This window comes from Antechinus flavipes, chromosome 2 (genome assembly GCF_016432865.1).
Source record: "Antechinus flavipes isolate AdamAnt ecotype Samford, QLD, Australia chromosome 2, AdamAnt_v2, whole genome shotgun sequence".
NCBI lineage: Eukaryota > Metazoa > Chordata > Mammalia > Dasyuromorphia > Dasyuridae > Antechinus > Antechinus flavipes.
In genome coordinates this window covers 503,840,733-503,861,515 of record NC_067399.1, presented here as the reverse complement: position 1 = coordinate 503,861,515, position 20,783 = coordinate 503,840,733, and the positions used below count along the sequence as shown (strand labels likewise).

Below are 20,783 nucleotides of genomic sequence, written 5' to 3'. Positions count from 1 at the left end.
CTACACAGCTGGGACTTACAGGAGGAGGAGTTCTGGCAGAAAGAATATATTTCATTTCCCCTCTTGGGTTCGGAGAAGTCAGAACAATGCATGCATTTTTTTTTGGGGGGGGAGCTAGATGGTGCAGTGGATAGAGCACCAGCCCTGGAGTCAGGAGGACCTGTGTTCAGATTCAGCCTCAGACACTTAACACTTACTAGCTGTTAGTAGAAAAAGACTTCCTTAGGCAAGTCACTTAACCCAATTGCCTCAACAAAACAAAAGTCATATTTTTTTAAAAAAGAATTTAATGGGGAACTTACAAGGTGGCAAGTAATTGCCAAACCCCAGTGGTCCCCAAATCCATTTAGTTCTGATTGAATTTGGAGCATGACAAAGATGATTTGCTGAGCTCAATGTTTAAGAACCCAGGGTTGGTAAGCCCATGTATATGAATGAGTATGTATGTCTGTGGATGGATATATGTACGTGAATAGTTTTGGGTGGTGGCTCACATCTATGATCTCTCTTAGCTATAATCTATAATCTCACATCTATAATCTATAATAAGCTATGGGGAAGCTAAGGCTGGAATTAAAGCTGATTCAGAGTTTTCACTAAGTTTGGTATCAATAACAGCACCTATCTCTAAGGGTTTTGTGAGAATTAAAACACTTAGCACAGTTCCTAGCACCCAGCAGATATTTAATAGATTCTTGTTTCTATCCTATATCTATGTCTATGTATCTAAGTATATATGGGTGCCAGACTACATGTATGAATGAATATGTATAAATGTATAGATGTCTATATATGTATGTGTATTGTGTATACACAATAATGTGTAAGTGTATATATATATGTACATGTAAAGCAAGACACACATAAGTGTGTTGTAACGTATGATTATTTATTTGTATGGCTAAGTCTAAGTATATATATATTTATGGAAGAGTGTATATGTGTATGTGTGTCTCTGTGTGTGTGTATATGTGTGTGTGTGTGGGTGTGTAAATGGATATATAAGTGTAAGCATTTATGTTTATGCAATTATGTGTGAATTGTGTGTACGTATAAAAGAGGTATGGAGATATAGTGGATATGTACGTGATTAGACATATAAGCCTATTTAATATATCTGTTACTTTTCAAATGACACATGTCAGAGCTCTCTCGGTGCCTGTGTGCAAGGAGGCATCATGGGGTGGGAGAGGAAGAAAATTCCTGTTAATTAGCCTGGAATCGATCTGTATCCTCCCAAATTTGATTTTCCTTAAGCAGTCCCGTCTGTCCTGTCCATGGCCAATTAGCTTCAATTACAGCCTGTTAGTCAATGTGATGAAAAAGACTTAGGGAGTTCCAGTGGCTAGAGGAATAAGAACAATAGAGATGGGGCTGCAGCCTCCTGGACACAGGAGATCAGAGGATCCATTATCTGATTTCAGATTGAGCTGTTTTGTTTTGTTGTGTTTTTGTTTTGGTTTTTTGTTTTTCATGATGGAGGCAGGAGTAAAGAGACAGAATCTGGGGGCAGATACGTCTTTCTCATTCTTTTTGGTCCAGTCTAATATTAAAATGAATTTCCTTTCCCTGAGCTCACACTGACAATGAGGGGCTAGACTTAAAATGAAAAACAAACAAACAAACGATCTGAAACATTTTCTTCAGATCTTCTCTAAAGAAGAGTAATCCACTGTACTATGTTGTGCTTATAGGGGATATGTGTATACTCGTTACAATTATACCTCTACTAATGAAGAGGGCACACACCCCCAACCACTTTGTTGGCAGAAATGTTACCAGAGGTAGAAATAATGCAGGAGACAGAGATACCAGAAAGGAGAATTTATAGTATGAAAATATCATTAAATATTCACCAAACAACAGCAGTGCAAGATAACAGGTTGGCCAAGCCTCATTCATAATCAAGAGTAATCAATAATAGCAGCTTATGTTTATAGGCCCTTTATTATCATGTGAGGTATTTCTACCCATATCCTCTAATTTCATCCTCAACAGCCTGTTAGGCAATACAAATGCTATTATTTCCCTTTTACAGAAGAGAAAATTGAGATTTAGGAACATCAAGGTCACAAAACTAGCAAATCACAGATTTGCTATGCAGATATGAATGAAATTTAGACATTTTCAGATCTAAAACAACTCTCTTTCTATTATACCACATTTCTACTCAGTCTGTGATTGCTTCAAGAGCCTTTTCAGTTTGGGGGAAGAAAGCTAGGTTGAAAGGGGATAGTAAACACTTAAAACCAGAGGCCAGGTTCTTTGGATGAGATAAAATCAGAACCAAAATCAGTTGGAGCACTAGAAGACAAATGTCCCTGGCTTCATAGTTTGGCTGTGGGCCTGCCCATTTACCTTCCTATGGGTGCAGGCTGATGAGAACTGTGCATGGAAGTATTTTTGTCTTAGTGGGAACACTGCTGCTGGGTGTTATGACAGGAGCCAACACTGCTATGTAGGAATCAAGAAGATTTTTGCTTAAAAAAATAAAACAAAACAAAGAGAACTTTGAAAAGAGCTGTGCTTATGTTTAGGGGGAGGTAGGAAGGAGAGAAAATAATTTTTTTCCCTAACTGAAAAAAAGTTAATTAAAAAAAAACAAGAGTTAAGTTTTCAGGGGGAAAGCCTGGTACTCCCCAGTCGAGGTATCATTGTATAAAGACTAGCATTTATGTATCATGTTAAGGTTTGCAAAGCCCTTTATAAATATCTCATTTGATCCTCACAACACCCCTGGGAAGTATGTGCTATTATTATCCTCTTTTTATTGATGAAGAAACTGAGGCAGACAGAGGTTAAGCAGCTTGTCCAAGCTCTCAAACACAATAAGAATCTGAGGCTAGATTTGCACTCAAAACTTCCTGACTCCAGGTCCAGAGTTCTAATCATTGTACCACCTAACTTCCTGTACTGGTCTGCCTTCCTCATCTTTCCAATAGATGGTAAGCACACTGAAGAGCAATATAAAATGATTTGGGGGCAAGGTAGCATTTTCTACTGGAAGAAATTTTAGTCTTAGCAGGACTCAGAAAACCCGACTTCTGGTCCTGGTGTTACCCTGTTTTCTTGTGTGATTCAGTTTAAGTTAGTTAACCTCCCCAAGCCTCAGTCTGCCTCATCTGTTATTTGTGAAGAATAAAACTTGCCCTTAGTCACCTTGCCTATTTCTTGTAAGGATAGAATAAAGGCATACTATCATGGTTCAGAGCCAAGAAGGGTTTTAAAAATCATTTAGCCAACTCCCTTATTTTCTAAATGAAGAAAATTAGATTGAAGTTCAAGGTCATGAGGTTTAAATAGACTATTTGTGCCTGATCTGGGATAGAACCTTCTGAGCTCATCACTGATGACTGATCAGTTTGATCGAACACACAGTACCCTGACCCCATCATTGTAATATCATTGTCCTCTTCCATCTTAATGAAGGACAAATAATAGCTCATGAAGTGCTTTATTCTGGTCCCCTCCCTTTTCAGCATCCTTATATTATTTTCCCAATTAGAATTTAAGCTACTTGAGAGCAGAAACTGTCCCAGCTCCAAGTCTGTCATTCAGTGAACTCTATTAGATTGCCCCTCTTTTAGCTGCAGTAACTCCTAAAGATCATCTGCCAAAGCATGGGTGAGCTGTATCAGCATGGGTGGAGCATGTGCTCATGTGAATAAAATCATGAATTCTTGCAAAGTAAGTGCTGCTATTATATCTATGCCAAATACCTCTCAGAGGCTTAGCATCTCATTTTGGTTCTGCAGCCTTGTAGGACTATAGCCAACTAATCACCATTGCCTTTCCTCCCCAGGGCATGGATTAGGAATGACTAGGGCTCTAGGGATCATAGAATCAGAAGTTTAGGGATGAAAGGCACCTTAGAAAGCACTTACTCCAAACCCTTCATTTTACAAATGAGGAAACTCAAATAAAGATCCAAAAAGAAGTGATCTCCTCAAGACCACAGGGATAGTAAGTAGCAGAAATGAGCCTTCATCCTAGAGTCTCTGACTGTAAATCCAGTATCCTTTCCCTTGCACCATAAGGAATAGTCAGGTAAGGACAATTCAAAAGGCCATTCTTCCAAATATATCCATATATCTTTGGGACTTTCTATTCTAACCAAGACAAGTCAACCAGGCCAGACAGTTACCATATGAACCTGTATACATTTTAAGCCTTCTCCTTCCCCACTTCCACTCCTAAGGCGTGATCCTCAATTGTTGTTCAGTCGTGTCTCTTTATGAATTCTGTTTGGAGCTTTCTTGGCAAAGATGCTAGAATGGTTTGCCATTTCCTTCTCCAGCTCATTTACAGATGAGGAAACTGAGGTAAATAGGATTAAGTTAGCTAGTAAGTGTGCGAGCCCAGGTTTGAACTTATATCTATCTTCCTGACTCCAGGTCTGGCACAATATCCCCTCTAAGATTGAACTCTTTGAGAAAAATACTGTATCTTCCTAATACAGTGCCTGACACATATTCAGTATTCAAATTTGCACTACTAACCTACAAAACTATTAGCTCCTTGAGAGCAGGGGCCATTCATCTTCATATTTCCCACACAATACCTAGCACCATGATTTGCACATAATAGACACTGAATTTAATATTTGCTTCATTGATTTTAATTTCTTGAGTTGAATTGAACTAAAGGTTATTTTTCACTCTGCATAACTTGTTCCTTTGGGTGGAGTGCCACTGTCAGCAGCAACAGTCCTGAAATTCTGAAGGCTGGACAAGAGTAAGAGGTGTGAACAGTGTTTGCAGAAAATCAATAAAGAAGTGTTACCTATGAGATAGCAATTTTTTACATTAGGGTGAACTTGGAGGAGAGAGGTAGGGGCTGTATTCTGCAGAGCCACCTTGTCTATGGTGCTCCGGGAACAGTATCAATAAATGCTTTCCTTTCATTCTCTTAGCTGTAAAGTACCTGTGTAAAGGGGCAGGGAGTCTGCCCATAAGTACAGTAAGCAGAAAGGGCTCTGTCTCCCCACTGCCTACTCTACTCCCTCCCATACTGACATGAACAAACCAAGGATTCTTTCCCCCCAGCTGTTTCTATTCTCAGCCCTAGTTCCGTCCATCTCCAATTACCCAGCCGATCAATAGAAATAGTACGTTTATGGAAGATGAAGAAAAGAATGCAGAAGACAGACAGATTAAGAGTGACACACAGACAGGGAGAGACACAGATAGAAAGATAGACACAAGACACAGAGACAGGCAGAGAGATAGAGACAGAGAAAGATACAGAGAGATGCATAGAAAAAGACAAAGAAACACAAAGACAGAGATAGAGACAGAAAGACAGATGGGACACGGGGCAGAGAAAGAGACAGAGAGAGGGAGACAGAGAGAGAGAGAAACAGAGGAGAGAGACAGAAAGACAGGTAAAGACAGAGTGAGATGCACAGAGAAAGAGACAAAGAGATTTAAAGAGAGACAGAGACCAACAAAGGAAGAAAGACAGATGAGATACAGGGTGAGGGGGAGAAACAGACAGAAATACAGAGACACAGAGAGAGGAAAGAGAGACAGAAAAAGACACACAGAGAGATGCATAGAAAGAGACAGATGCAGAGAGAGACATATGATAGAAAAAGAAAGACGTGATGAGGGGAGAGAAAGAGAGACAGAGACAAGGAGAGAGAGAGAGAGAGGAAGAGACACAGAAAGAGCCAGAGAGAGGAAGGAGAGAGAGGAGAAAGACAGAGACAGAGACAGAGAAACAAGAATAGAGATAGAGAGGGACACCCAAACAGAGCCACTCAAAGTAAGAGAGTCAAAAGAGAGAAAAAACTAAGGGGGGGGGTGCCAGCAGCAAGTGAGGGGTATGTGCAGAAGAAGTGATAGGAAGTGAGAAAGCAAGGGCAAAACAAGGGGCAAAGACATGTGAATAGCTTATCTCTTTTTTCTTCTCCATTTAGAAAGTGACTCTGGCTCAAAACCTTTCTAAGGAAGGCAAGGCAAACATCCATGTTTCCAGACTTCTGCTATGGTCTTACCAATTCCCCCCACATTCACTCTAAGTTCTCTGAGATCCTCTGAGAGCAGAAACAGGCACTAGATTTGGGAGTCAGAACTGACTTTTAGGTCCAGTCCTCTAACTGACTGTGTGAACTTGGACAAGTCACTATTGATCTTAGGCCAAAACTTAGACTAAGTGATTTTTAAGAGACACTCTTTCATTCAGTAAGCCTTTATTAAGAGCCTACTGACATAGGCAGTAAATAACAGAGAAGGATTTGAACCCATGGCCTCAAAATCGAAATCTAAGGTTCTTTCCATTCATATTTTACTGGCTCCTTTTTTCTCTCTGAGTCCACCAAAGCATGTTGAAGACTAAGGTATTGCTTCTATGTTCTAAAAGTTTATACTGGAAGTAGGTACATGAGGGGGGAGAGCAGGGGCTACAAATATGGATAGCTTCAATACAAGCGCCACTTCTGATTCAAGCTGATTGTGTAATCTAAGGCAATTTATTTTAACCTCTCAATGTTTCAGGCAGCTTCTGAGCAGCTGCAAGTTGAAGAACTGGTATCAACATGCATTTGCTAAGAGGAAGATTCCTCTCTGAAGAGAAACTTTTATACCAATAACCAAAACAAAAATAACTAAAAAAACCACAACAAAAAAAATAACAAACAAACAAAAGAGAAAACCAAAAATATGAAATCAAATAGGGAAAATCATTACCCACATCAGGATATGAAGAAAGGCTTCATGGAGGAGATAGCATTTGATTTCACCTTTAAAGGACAGGTAGGGATTGGTAGTTGAAGAGAAGGAAGTAGGACATTCTAGGCAGAAAAGCCCTGAGTATGCAAGGAAGGGGAGAAGGGGCAGAGAGCAGTCCAGTCTGGCTGGAATGAAGAATGCAAGGACAGGAGTAATATGAGATGGGGCTAGAAAGGTAGGATGGCGCCAGATTGTGGAAGGCCTTGAATATCAGGTAGAGGAATCTGAGCAAGTCTGATATTCTATAAGATGCTTTGGGCAGAGGTTATTTTATCTTGTACTCTGGAGAGCACAGTTTCCTGGAACTGAATCGTGCAGAGTGGACACCTAAACTGGGCAGAATTTATAAGAGCTTGGGTCCCCGCTCTTTTTTTCTGAGAAAAGAAGTCACAGTAGCATGGAGTGTCCAGTAGACACTTTGTACAGCTGAGTGGATAGGAGGGAGGGAGTTGCTAAAGGTCTAAACCTAAGAACTTATTCATTATGCTTATTTTGGCACTGGATTTGGAGTCAGGGGCACCCAGGTTCAAATTTCAGATACTTAATTAACCTCTTTGTGCCTCTATTTCCTCATGTGCAAAATAGGAAAACTGGACTTGATGCTTCTTTCTAAAAGGAAGTACTGAATATCATCAGCACCTTACTGCTGGTTAGGTCAGGTATTTTCTCCCTCGAGTTCTTACCTTTAGTTCAACAAATATGAGTTAAGTATCTACTCTGTATATCCCAAGGGTGATCAGAGGTATCCCTGATTTGTTGGACTGTGGTACCTCCATGAATCTGGGGATGTGCTCTGGCTCCTTGCCGAAGGATGTACACTTTTTCTCCCAACAAATTGGGAGTTATCTTGGTTATTCCCACTACATGAAGGTATAAAGTATTACATTTATCAAGAGAAAACTGTCCCATGGAACTCTGACTCAGCTTAGATTTCTTCCCAAATCATCATTTCACTCCTAGATGTGTTCAGTGGCTCAAAGCCACTGACTTCTCCACTCTGAGCTTGAGTTTCACTATTAGCACAACAAAGAAAAACAATCCCTATATCTTCTCTTGCCCTTCCTAAGGATGTGATCAGGTGAATGATTTGAGAACCAACAGCATGAGATATAATTGCATTATCAAGTGCCAAGAAGGTGCTTGCTTTATTTTAGTCTCCTATCCCGGCTTCTTCCTTCTTCAGCTCAGGTGGTCTAGGGCCTTTCTTCACTCCCTCTCTGCCTCTTCCTCCTGCTACTTCCCTGCACAGAGCATCAAACTTTGATTTGCACTGATTCCCTACTCCTGCTGCCCCTGGCCCCTCTCCATCTCATCTGGGTACCTGGGGGCAGCTCATTCCCCCTAAGCAGCCTCCATAATTAGCTTCTCAACAGAACAGGAGCTATTTCCAGCTGCAGCCTTCGGTCTTTGGCCAGGCCTGTAGGGCATGTGGGTGAGGGGAAAGTATGAAATTATTCTTGGTGCTTGCATCAGTTTTTCTCCCTTCCTCTTTTTCCCTCTACACCTTTTCCCATGACAATTCCTAGCTGGGTTCTCTTGCCAAGGCACCTACACTTTCTCCAAATGAGATACATCCTCATCAAGTGGGCACCAAAAGATTGATTCTTTTTGCCAACTTAAATTTTTGTCCTAGTCATCAAATCATAGGGTCTTAGAATCATCGCACCACGACTCACAGAAGATCAAGACTGGGAGGAACCTGAGGGCAAAGGATCATGGATTTAAAACTAGAAGGGACCTTGACATTCATCTAATCCCATGCCCTCAAGGTCAAATAGTTCACTAATAGCAGAACCAGGTCCTAGGTCTCCTGAATCATAATCTCATGTTCTGCTTATTATATACCCTGATAGACAAGAGCAAGCCTGAATCCAGATTCTATCTGCTGCCAAAAGCTCCAGCACCAGAGAAAGAAACCAACATAACAAAGAAAGAGGATGAGCTAGAAGGCTCATATTCTTGGGGACAGTTTCTGGCCTTGCATTTTCTCCACTGGTTGGGGATGTCCTAGCATATGATGCTGGAAGATGGGTTGGCTTGTGTGATCATGGATAAAACCTAATTGAGCAAGTATCACCCCTAAGGTTAGCAGGGTTTATATGTTTGTTTTTTAAGTACAAAGATTTCTTCTGAGCTCCCTCAATCATTTGAAAGTACTCTTGTTTTAAATGCCTATTGTCTGCCTTGGGGATGGAAGATAGATTGGATATGTGAGGCTAATATTTAATTGGAAAGGCTGGGAAATACCATTCTTTAGAAATATTTTGGCACGGTCATGCTCTGACTCCAGTTTTAAGAACAAGATGTTACTCTTAGTTGTGGAGGAGAGTACAGTCTCTGCCATTCACATCTAATATTTCCCTTTGTTTTTCCTTGTTCCTGGCTGTCAGGGCACTTATCTTATTGGAGAAATAGAACCACCAAATCCTAGTTCCCGATGATCTTATTGAAGTTATTGAGAACTAGGATCTGGCCCTACTGACCAACGTTGCTATTGCTCAGCCAAAGAGGAAACTACCAAAGCTGAAGGGAAAGCTGACTTCTTGTCATTGTCTTTCTTCATTCCATTGTGGCCATTAAACTTACAATGACAGAAGGAGGTCTATGTATTCAGGAAGGAGGGGGAAAGACCCCCTCAAAACTCCCTGACTAAAACTCTAGGGAATTTATTCTTTGAATAGATTGCATTTGAAAATCCTCTCAGCTATACCACATCATTGTATGTGTACACCCCAAAATTTAAGTAACATTAACCCCAATCAGTACCACTAATTTTTAATGGTCATAGCCAATCAGTCATTCAATAAGCATTTATTAAGAGTTTATTATGTTTCAGGTTCTTTGCTAAGCACGAGGGATACAAAGAAAAGCAAAAAATAATGAGGTCCAGGAGCTCACATTCTAATGGGAAGGGCAATATGTAATTAATTGTATAGACCACCGACCTACATTGCAAATGGAAGGTAATCTAAGAGAAAGTCACTAGCAGTAGAGGGGAAAAGGGATGGTGTGGGGAAATAGCTCTTGTAGAACATGAGATTTGAGCTGCAACTTGGAAGTCAGGCGATAGAGGTGAGGAGGGAGGGCATTCTAGGCATAGGAGACACAGTAATGGGAGGGAGTTGGAAAATGAAGTGGCATGTAAAACACACTCATTTTGTCCCCCTCACCAAGTCTCTCACAATAATGGTGTTTCCTCCAGACTGCTCATTTAAAATTCTGAATTGCTATACTCAATTAGAAACCACTGGGGGAAGAGTAGACAGGAGACTGGGGCTCTGGGTACATTTCTCTGCTCTGATGAAGGGGTTTCAGCTATAACTCTTGCCTGGCACTGACTCTCCATCAGTATAGACTTTATGGGGCTGCTGACCATGGAATATAGAATGCTGGCAATATAACAGAGTATAGAATGCTGGGAATGTCCTGGCAAAAATACTGAATCTGGAGTTAGAGGTCTTGGGCTTAAATCCCACTTCTTTCACTAATCTGTGTTACTTCAATTAATTTCTTTGGGCTTCAGTTTCTTCATCTATAAAATGAAAAGACTAGGCTAGAGAGTCCTAAGTGCCTTTTAGTTCTAACTTTTGAATGATGTTTTTAAAAAATAAACAATATGATATTAGAGTTTGGAATGATTTTAGAGTGCACAAAATTTTACTGATGGGGAGACTGAGATAGAGAGATGAAGTGAAATGCTTAAAACAGTATAATTTGGGACAGAAGGAATTTGAACCCAGTTCTCTGATTCCAGATCTAGTGCTCTCATTATTATTTTTTTCCCAAAGTAACTGGGGTTGAATGACTTGTCCATGGTCAAACAGCTAGTAAGTGTTAGGTGTCTGAAGCTGGATTTGAACTCAGGTCCTCCTGACTTCAGGACTAATGCTCTACTGGACCATTTAGCTGCCTCTAGAACCAGGACTCTTCCCAGATTCCTTACTTGAACAAGTAATTAGCTGAAGATCACATTGGTAAATGAGGACCTAAGTTGGAGCAAAAACACAGGTGTCCTTGCCTACATTGATCAGATACTACAAAATGTATCCAAACCAGCATGGTTAGGGCATAGGCATCTGTGAATAGAATACATCTATTCTCAGAAATACCGGGGAATATTTGGTCCTGGCCCAACCAGACTTTGTATGGAACATGACTCAAAGTGGCTCTGGGAAAGGATCAAGTAGATAGTATGGTTATAGAAGATCAGATTCTATCTTTTCCACCTTCTTTTTCTGGGCTTAACATTTCCATGTCTTCCTGATGCCATCAAGACCCCAAATATCAACTAGAGTAATGGTGATTTCCCCACTAGAATTGGGATGAAAAAGAAAAGCAGAGAAAATTACAACCTTTTGCTGATCTAACCAGACCTAATTAATCAATACACCAAGCTACAATCTGTCCTGCCAACTAGCCACTGGAAGAGTACTTAACTTTATCTGTGAATTGATTGCTGTAGTTTTGCCACCACTACTGCTAATATGAGCTACCCACAGGGTTCTTCATGCCAAGTTCGAGATGAGAACCTTCGAGTCTAGGTGAGAAGGGGAGGCAGTGGGGGGGCAGGGAAAGTTCTACTAGCATAACAAGATTATCACAGAATTTCTAGAAGTAGAATGAATCTTGAAAACCATGACGGCTAATTCCTTTATTTTACAAACAGGTAACAATTTCAGAGTGAAGGGATCTGTCCAAAGTTAAAGTCAGGGGAAGGGGAGCTGGAACATAATGTTAAAGAATTTGGCCCATTTTTCTTTATAAGTAGAAATCACATCACTTTCCTTTCCCCATCTCCATCCTTCCATATGGATATTGGTCTTTATCCTAATTCTTCTCTTCTGGGCTCTGTAGTCTGTATAGACTACCAATGATTTCTGTCCAAGGTACTGAACCACTTCACTCACTGTGTGTGCTTGTCTGGTACGTAGATCCCAGCTTAACCTCAAGATAAGAATTCTGTTTCCTCGATCTTATTTCACTTCCTCTTTCTATAATTCTAACCACAGACCAATCATAGTACTCTTCTGCTTGGTACAAAATGTCTTCCATTAGACTCACTTTTTTGCGTTAACTATTAAAGGGGGTGGTATTATTTGTGGAAGGCCCTTCTTTAAATGCATGTGTTATCTTGGAGGATACACATATAACAAATAGATCCTATGGGATGGTGTCCTCAAGCCCTTTCCCATTAGCATGATTACATTTCTCAGATGAGTGATTTGTCATCCTGAATGGCACAGAGAACTTGGTCCTGAGGGGTTTTGATACAGGATGGAGGAATTTCAATATCTTTGTGAGGAAAAAGGAGACATCCTAATAAGACTCTGTTACTCTGGATGGGAACAACAAATAATGCCAAGCTAGGGAGGATGGGCTGCAAGTAATATAGTTTCAATCCAAGAATTTGCTGAAAGGAGAAAAGGCCATGAAGAATAAACTTTTGTCTAGTTCATACTTATACTTGCTTAGAGTTTCTAATTAAGCAACTTTGGTCAAGTGGCCTAAGGAAGGAAAAATTTACTCCAATAACTCTTAATTTGTTTAAGCTTTCATACAGATGTTCAAATCACCATAAGCCCATTTTCCTTGGGCAAGAAACTAACTATGCTGACTGAATGTTAAAGTATGTCAATTTAATTTCTCTTGTGACCATAAAAACTAATTAGTCAACCTAGAAAAGAGATGAAAAAATGATGCACTCCTTTCAGAAGTGGGGGACTGGGGGTGTGGAATATTTAATATATTGTCAAACTCAGTTGATGTGTTAGTTAATTTCTCCCTTTCTCTTTTATTCTTTATTGAAAGAGATTTCCTGCCATGTAGTGAAGAGAAATGAAGGATTGGGCTATATTTCAGAGTACAAAGAAATCTGAAAGGGGCATGCCTTTACATCTCATTTACTCTGTTACCTGCTCCTAAAATCCTGAAATTTCACAAAATATAGGTTGAGAAATTCAGTTGATTGGAGGATTTCCTGAGCAACCCAGTGCTATATTAAAACTACTATAGAACAACCAACCACCATACAATTAACCTTATTTAGTCTTTCTTGTAAGGGTTTTTTCTTTTTCTTTTTTTTTAAATAGCACTATGTGAGAAATGGTGTCATTAAAAATGGCAATCCAACATTTATGTATATTGGAACCATGATCCTTTAATGAAATATGTCAATATTCAAGACATTGTTAGCTTCCTAGATTAATGACTCACATCCCAGGAGTAGAGCTGGCCTCTATTTAGACCATATTGACATATACCTTGCATAATCTCTCAATATGCTAGAATAGAAAGTCATTTGGCACCAGACCAATTAAAAACAGTTGACATCTCTTTTGGGTGCCATTCAGTTGCTAAGTAAAAGTTCAATATGATGTAGGATGAGATTCCACTTCTCAAAATGACAATTCCTATTTATATTGGAGAGCCCTTAAATCAAGTATTTGCTTTCCCTCTTTAGAATAGCCCCTCCCTTCCCTCCCACAGCTCCCTCAGCCCCGGGCTTTACCTGCCAATGACCTCGATGTTGGAGATGGCATAGAAGTATTTGTAGAGGTTCTCTCGCTGAACATAGGTGCCCCCCAAAGCAGGCCGGAGCAGTTTCATGCGCAGGTCAGTGGCGGTGAAAAACTCCTTGAGTCCCTTGGCACTCTCCAGCCTGGTGTAGAGGTTGTCCAGGTTGCGGAGATCCGGGCCAGCAAAGATGGCAAAGCGGTCTCGTACCTCGAAGCGCACGTGCTTCTCCTTCTTGGAGCCCGCCCACCGCGAATACTCCTCTGTGCAGACCACCCGGTTAGCGCTCGTGGAGGACAGGTCACGGACCCTGCGGGGAGGCATGTTGAAGGCTTCCATGCAGTCTTCTGCGTAATACTGATAGGGATGCCAGGTCCGCCCATTGTCCAGTGACTTCTCCAGCATCATGATAGTAGGACGACCGTACTCAAAGGTCACCACTATGTCATCAGTCAGCTCGATGCTCTTGTTCCAGGAAAGGGTGATATTGGCTTCCAGTGGACTTGGGTATCGGCTCCATGTCACACTCTGCCAGTAGGTGGCCAGCCCCTCATCCTCCTTGTCAAACATGAGCCGAGGTGGGTGGGCCAGGTCTGGGTTTGAAGCATCACACTCATCACTGCACAAGTACGGGTTTTCCTGGGGGAGGGGGAAAGGAAAGGGGAAGGGCAGCTGTTGGCTTGTTAGCAGGGACCCCCTAAAAACAGAACAAGCACCGCCCTCCCCTCTATCCCAGAAGCTGTCTCCAGTATCTATGGCTCTAATGTTTGATTGTTCTCAACGCTACCAGAAAATGTTTTCCTCAACAAAGGGGACAGGAAGTACTTGAGAACATCCAATAACTGAGTAGGGCAGCCTCTGTCTGTAGGTTGGGAAAAATTTCCAAGATACCAGATTATTGGGCAGAGTTTCCAGAGTTGGCAGGTCAACATCCATCCCTCTACTTCCCTCTTAGAGTGTAACAATGCAGGTTACTGCATACAAGCTCTAGCAAATATCCCATTGCTTTAGCTCCAGGCACTTACTGAGAAAAAACTTTACCTTCTAGCTCCTTTTGTTTTCATATTGTCTCTTAGGTTGCTTCTAAAACCATATCTCAGCATTTGGAAGTTTGCACTATTATAGACTTCCTGGGAAGCAAAGGCTGCATATTTCTAAGATGACAATGGTCCCAGGTAATATGTTTCCTCTTTAGATTAGCCCTGACCCCTATTGTTGCCATTTAAATCTATTTTCTCTTATTTGCTTTTTATATGTGAACTCCAGTGTGAATACTGGAATCCTCAAAAGGTTACTCATGAAACTCTGACTCCCCAGGCCATTTTCAGTCCTATTTGATGAATATTTCAAATCCTTCATTTGGTCAGAAGCAAAACAGCTAGAATCCTCGCATTAAAACTTCTTGCTGCTTCTTCATATGGGGGCAAGAGGTGCTCATTAACTCCTGAGATGGAGAATCAGCATGGGACCCAGTGTCTAGATGGGATAGAGGCAAGATGCCAAAGGTAAATCCCCAATTTCTATAGCCAGGCATAGGTAGCCCAGGAGGGCTTTTATTTGCTCTTAAGCCTGTTGATAGCTCTTCCCTCTCTCAATTCTAATGCTTTAAAGGGCACCCCAAAGCCCCCTTGTACAAAAATAGTCCTTCTCCAATCCCTTTCCTTGCAACCAACCTGAAATTCAAAGACTCAAAGGATCAAACAACTACCAGAGTGGGAAGGACTCTTAGTTCAACCCTGACATTTTAGAGATAAGGAAAGCAAAGGCCAGAGAAGGAATGTGAATTGACTACAGTCATACAGTGAGTAAGTGGTAAAGGTGAGGACCAGAAGCCCCACATCCTAACTATAGAGTCCATAATGTATTAAGCAACAAAAGATATCTCTGTCTCTAGATGTCCATTATCAGCCTTCTCTAACTTTCTCTTATTAGCATAGATGAATTTATGAGATTAATATGCTATTACTCTAGGTCCAGAGGATATCAGTTAGTCCTTCCAGCACTGCTTTCTCCTTTCCAACTCTCCCCCCACCTCTTTTTTTAAACAAGTTCTCCTGATCCAGTGGAAGGAGTACTGGCTCGGGAATCAGAGGAAATGGATGCAAATCTTACATCTGTCACTTGTGTGACCTCGGGCAAGTTACAACCTTTTAAGGTCTCAGCTCCTCACTGTAAAATGAAAGGACTTAGACTAGGTGACCTCCAAGATCCTATCCATTTCTAAATATATGATTTGTCATTTTCTTCCTTATTTTGGGCTTTTCTGAAAAGGCACGTAGGGTTAGGGAAGGGATGGGAGGCAATGGCTTTAAGGAAAAATGCTTCATTTGGGATAATTTTTCCAGAAGATTTATCTGTAACATTTTCCCACTATCTTAAAATATCAATGCCCTACCCATTGATATTAACCTAATGGCAACTTGTTAATAAGCATTACTGTAAGTATAATAAAAATTATACTGCACAGATTGTATCAAGGGCAGGAACTATCCATTTTTCCTATGTCCTCAGACACTCTCTCAAAATCTAACCCAAGAGTGACCACAGTGGACTCCTGATCGCTACCCCTAGCTGACTACTGCAGGGGGAAGGGAGTTGCCTGATCATATTCTCCCTCCTACTGTCTTTTTTCATTCTCTCTCACCCAGACCCCAAAGAATAGTATCCTGGGACAAGGATTCAAAAGATGTCATAGCTGACATCCCCCTTTTTACTGTCTGTCCATCATTAGAAAACTGAAACCCTGCTACCACTGAGATCTAACCCCTCTGCCAAATACCGTCCTGCCCTAACCTGGGGAGTCAAAGCGCAGCCCCCTGCTCCTGGCTCTGAGAAGCAGATGGCCAGAAATGCTAATGAATCAGCCTGTGTATTTACCAGCCTGCTCCTGCTGTGGAGAGAGTTTAATAAACAGCAAGTACAATAAATAAATCTAGAAGCTGAACCAGACTGATATTCTCCCATTATCCATTCATTCTCTCTCTCTCTCTCTCTCTCTCTCTCTCTCTCTCTCTCTCTCTCTCTCTCTCTCTCTCTGTTTTCCACACATACTTGACTATTTAATCTTTAATTTTTTTAAGTAACAAGATATCCTGTTGGCATAGACCAAGTCTTGCCAAAGCTGAAGTCCCAAATACACAATTGTTTTATTATATCTGACACCTTCCCCCACCTTTCCTTTCTGCTTAAGGAAATTTGGAAAATTAATTGAACTGCTAGAAGCATGGTCACCCCTAATACCCCCACCAACCCAAATGCCCTGGAACACAGCTGATTAAATTGTGTGTGAGTAATGGGAATTTAGAACCAATCTCTATGAAGGGCAACTGTGGTTCACCCTTGTCTGTTGCTCCTTTGCTGCTTCCCACTTATTTTCATTAGACATGGCTGAATAATAAGATAAATGATGATGATGATGATAATGAGATATAATATGAAAAAGAAGGATTACATCAGGATTATGTTCCTAACCTTTTAAGATGACAGAATCATAGCCTGAAAGGCTGGAAGGACTTTAGAGATAAGCTAATTCATATGAGTATAGAGTTAGAGATGGAAGAGATTTTAAAAGTTGTCTAACCCTTTCCTTTCACAGATGAGGAAACTGAGGATTGGATAAAACAAGTGTGTTGCCTCCATCAGAAAACCAGCAGAGCTGGAATCCAAACTGAAAATCCATTGCACCATGGGGATAGAAACATGGCTTATTTGTGTGACCTCGTATAAGTCAATCTGCTTGTCTCTCAGACTTCTAAGAAGAAGTAATATATAATTATATAATATATATAATCTGTAAGTTGGGGATAATCATACTTACACTTACCTGTCCTACAGGGTTGTCTGAGGTCAGCATATTGTAAACTTTAAAGTGCTCCAAAAAGCATGAGCTACTAATGTGACAAAGGAGGAAACTAAGGCCGAGGTAGGGGAAGTTCCAGCTCATGACCAGAACCCAGGGCTCCAGATTCTGTGCAAAATCCTTTCTGTTACACAGGGCCAATTATTAGATTGGGAGACCTTAACCAAGTGGCGACTCAGAGCCCCTCTCCCAACCACAGTCATATCCAGTCTTGGAAAAAGCCAAAATACTAACATTTGCCTGCCAGTCTTTAAAGTTACACAACAGCAAATAGTCAGAAAGATTAGTTAGGGGGCAGCTAGGTGGTGCAATGGATAGAGCCCCAGCCCTGAAGTCAGGAGGACTTGAATTAAAATCTGATCTCAGACACTTAACACGTCCTGGCTGCTTGACCCTGTGCAAGTCACTTAACCCCAATTGCCTCAGGGAAAAAAAGAAAGAAAAGTTAGTTAGAAAGAAAATATAAATTGGTGGGGGTGACAGGGTAAGTGATGCAAGTGAAGATGGGTAGGAAGTGGTAAGCAAGGATAGCAGACAATCTAGACCCAGGGGTCCTCAAACTATGGCCCGCGGGCCAGATGCAATAGCTGAGGACGATTGTCCCCCTTACCCAGGGCTATGAAGTTTCTTTATTTAAAGGTCCACAAAACAAACTTTTTGTTTTTACTATAGTCCATTCCTCCAACAGTCTGAGGGACAGTGAACTGGCCCCCTATTTTAAAAGTTTGAGAACCCCTGCATCTAGACCAACAGAACCAAAGAGACTCAATAGCCAAAAGTTCTTCAAAACCCAGAGATGGGGGATACCTGGGAGGTTGAAAGAATAATCTCAGATTCCACCCAGATCAAACTCCAATCCCTCCCTGGGGATATCCTGTCTGACACAGACAGGGAAGAGGGGTCATAATGTCTAACTGCTCTCGGTGAAGAATGGTGAAAGCTGAAATCTTTATTCCATAACCTGTTCAGTGCTCCCTTCTCTGTGAACCAATAGTGAGCAGAACTTGCACCCAACAGTTACTTAGAACCAGGAGATCTGATGGTTTCTCTCCTTTCTTAGCTGTGAACTCCCCAAAAGACAAGAAGTATATCTTTCTATCAATTCACATGGACTCATATGTATTAACATGGGAAGTATGATTATAATAGTGAGAATATTCAGAGAATTTATTCACCCAGTGAATTCTATCCTTTAAAGTTGGAGTTTTGGAATAATGTCACATTTATTCCAATAATATTTTCATCACTTAAAACATTTTGGATTTTGCTTAGAATTGAGCATTTCACTTTTTCAATCAGTTACCATAAATAAGAATTCACCTAAAGGGAGACTGATAGGGAGAGTTGACATGATATTGTATAAGAATTTCTGGAAGGAAATTGGAGTATCGAACCTAGGGAAGAGGAAATTTAAGGGAGATGATCATTGTCTTCTAATAGTCACATGGATGTTTTTGGAAGGGAGAATTAATCTAATTTCTCCTGTAAGATTACATAAGAAAGAAATTCTAGACCTGTAGTATAATGCAAAAAGCACTATTCTTGGAGTCATGGAACCTAAGTTTAAACCAAACACTCTTGAGCTGTCTCTGTTCTCCCTCCTCTTTTCTTTCTGTCTAAAGGAATCGAAGGACTAATTGAATTGTTAGAATGCTGGTCATCCCTAAGATCTTAGCAACACCAAGTTCTCTGGATCACAGTTAGTTAAGCGGTGTGGCAGTGATGGGATCTCAGGCAAGTTTTGTTTTTTTCAGGCAACTCACTTTCCTGAGTTCCAGTTTTCTCAATTGGAGAAATGAAAAGGTTGAATTAGATGGCCTTTGGGATCCCCTCATATTCTAATTCTGTGCTCTTTACAAAAACACTGTGCTCTTTACAAAAACAGACGTCACATTTGAAAATTATAATGATATCCCTTTGATACCTGAGAGGCATTATAGTATAATGGATGAATTACATATATTGATTGCAAGATCTCAGGCAAGATTCTTAACCTCAAAGTACCTCCAGCAACTCTTAAGACTTAAGTTGTGGGGCAGTTGGATGGTGCAGTCCATAGAGCACTAGCCCTAGAGTCAGGAGGACCTGAGTTCAAATCCAACCTCCAATATGTAACACTTTCTAGCTGTGTGACTCTGGGCAAGTCACTTAACACTTGCTAGGTATATGAAGCTGGACAAGTTACTTAATCCCAATTACCTCATCAGGAAAAAAAAATTTGAAAAGATTTAAATTGCAGAGAAAGCTGAGAACGTTTCCTCACTAGGAGTTCCTTCACTCCAATGAAATCATAGCAATCATAGCACCAGTTAAAAAAATCATAGCAATCATAGCACCAGTTTGGCTGTCTGGCTTCCTGGATTTGGAGACAGAAAGACCTGATTTTGAATTCTTTTTCCAACTCACCCTCTCTGATCATCAATTTCCTCATCTATAAAATGGAGATAATAATACCTACAGTAACTATCTTTCAAGGTTGTTATCAGGTTCCAATTAGATAATGTATGTAAGCATTTTGCCAACCTTATAATAACATGTAAATGTTAGCTAATTTTTAAATTATATCCATATAACAATCTTTTGAAATAGGAAGGACAGGTATTATTTTTACTTTACAAATAAAGAACAATAAGTCTCAAAAAAGTAAGTGACTGGCTTTTCTGTCACATGCAATCATTAAAATGGAAAAACTAGGGTTAGAGCTCAAGGCTTCTGACTTCTTGTTTGGTGCTCTGTCTACCAAACTGTATTTTGAAGCTTTGCCTAAAAAAGTATCTATCACCCATCCAAATTAGTTCAGGCCTGAAGTATGAACAAAATTAGTCTAGGCGTAAAAGAAAACTGCAAAAAATCTCCAGTTTAGTTTTTTTTTTAAAAAGGGAAAATATAGTCCCACAGTCTTTCTGCTATGCTTTTTCACCAAGCATCACTCCTACTGCCAGACACCCTACTGTTCTGACATGGGGGAGTATGGCCAGGGCCAAGGAACATCTTAGCAGCTAACAGATTTTTTTTAACCTGTCTACCGACTTGCCAACAAAACCCTGTCTCATCTTCAATGCTGCCAACCTCAACTGGGTGCTGAGAAGCAGATGTTGGCAGAGTCTAAGGTGGGTGGCAAGTAGCTGCCAAGGACAAGCCCTGAGGGTGGCAGTGGGGGGGGGAGGAAGGGAGGACAATCAGGAGAAAATGAGGATCAATAAAAAAATCATCTGGGCCTCATGTAGCCCTGCAGGATGGAGGAAAGCTAACCTAAGATCACCAGCCCTTGTCAATATAAAGCAGGACTTGGGACGGACAGGGAAACCATCCTGGCAAAGAGGTGAATGGAGGGAGCTACCCAGATGTTTCTCATGTCTTAATAACATTCTTCTCTTTCATTTTGTTCTTCTTCTGAGGAGAGGTCTGAAAGACTGTGGGGGTCTTTTATTCCGGGAGAAAAGGGCAGGGGAAATTGTTCCTAACAAGCTGTTTCCTATTTATTGATAAGAAAAGTTGGAGCTGGAATAAATTATTAACACAGTGGAAATGGAGCCTTTTACTGAGGAGTTTCTAATTCTAGCACATGAAATCTCTCTCTCTCTCTCTCTCTCTCTCTCTCTCTCTCTCTCTCTCTCCACTTCTCCCCTTTCTTTCCCTCTTCTCTTTCCTTTCTATTTCTCATTTTCCTTCTCTCTCTC

The 20,783-nt window shown here is 40.7% G+C and overlaps 1 protein-coding gene across 2 annotated transcripts in view; it reads right to left on the bottom strand.

Moving 5' to 3' along the window:
• The window catches only part of NTNG2 (netrin G2), a 101,802-nt gene that overhangs the window by 45,862 nt on the left and 35,157 nt on the right, over positions 1 to 20,783 (bottom strand). For both annotated transcript variants that reach the window (XM_051980222.1, XM_051980223.1), the window contains exon 3: positions 13,240 to 13,883. In XM_051980222.1, the coding sequence (XP_051836182.1) occupies positions 13,240 to 13,883 (644 nt within the window). The remainder of the gene's footprint in view (positions 1 to 13,239; positions 13,884 to 20,783) is intronic.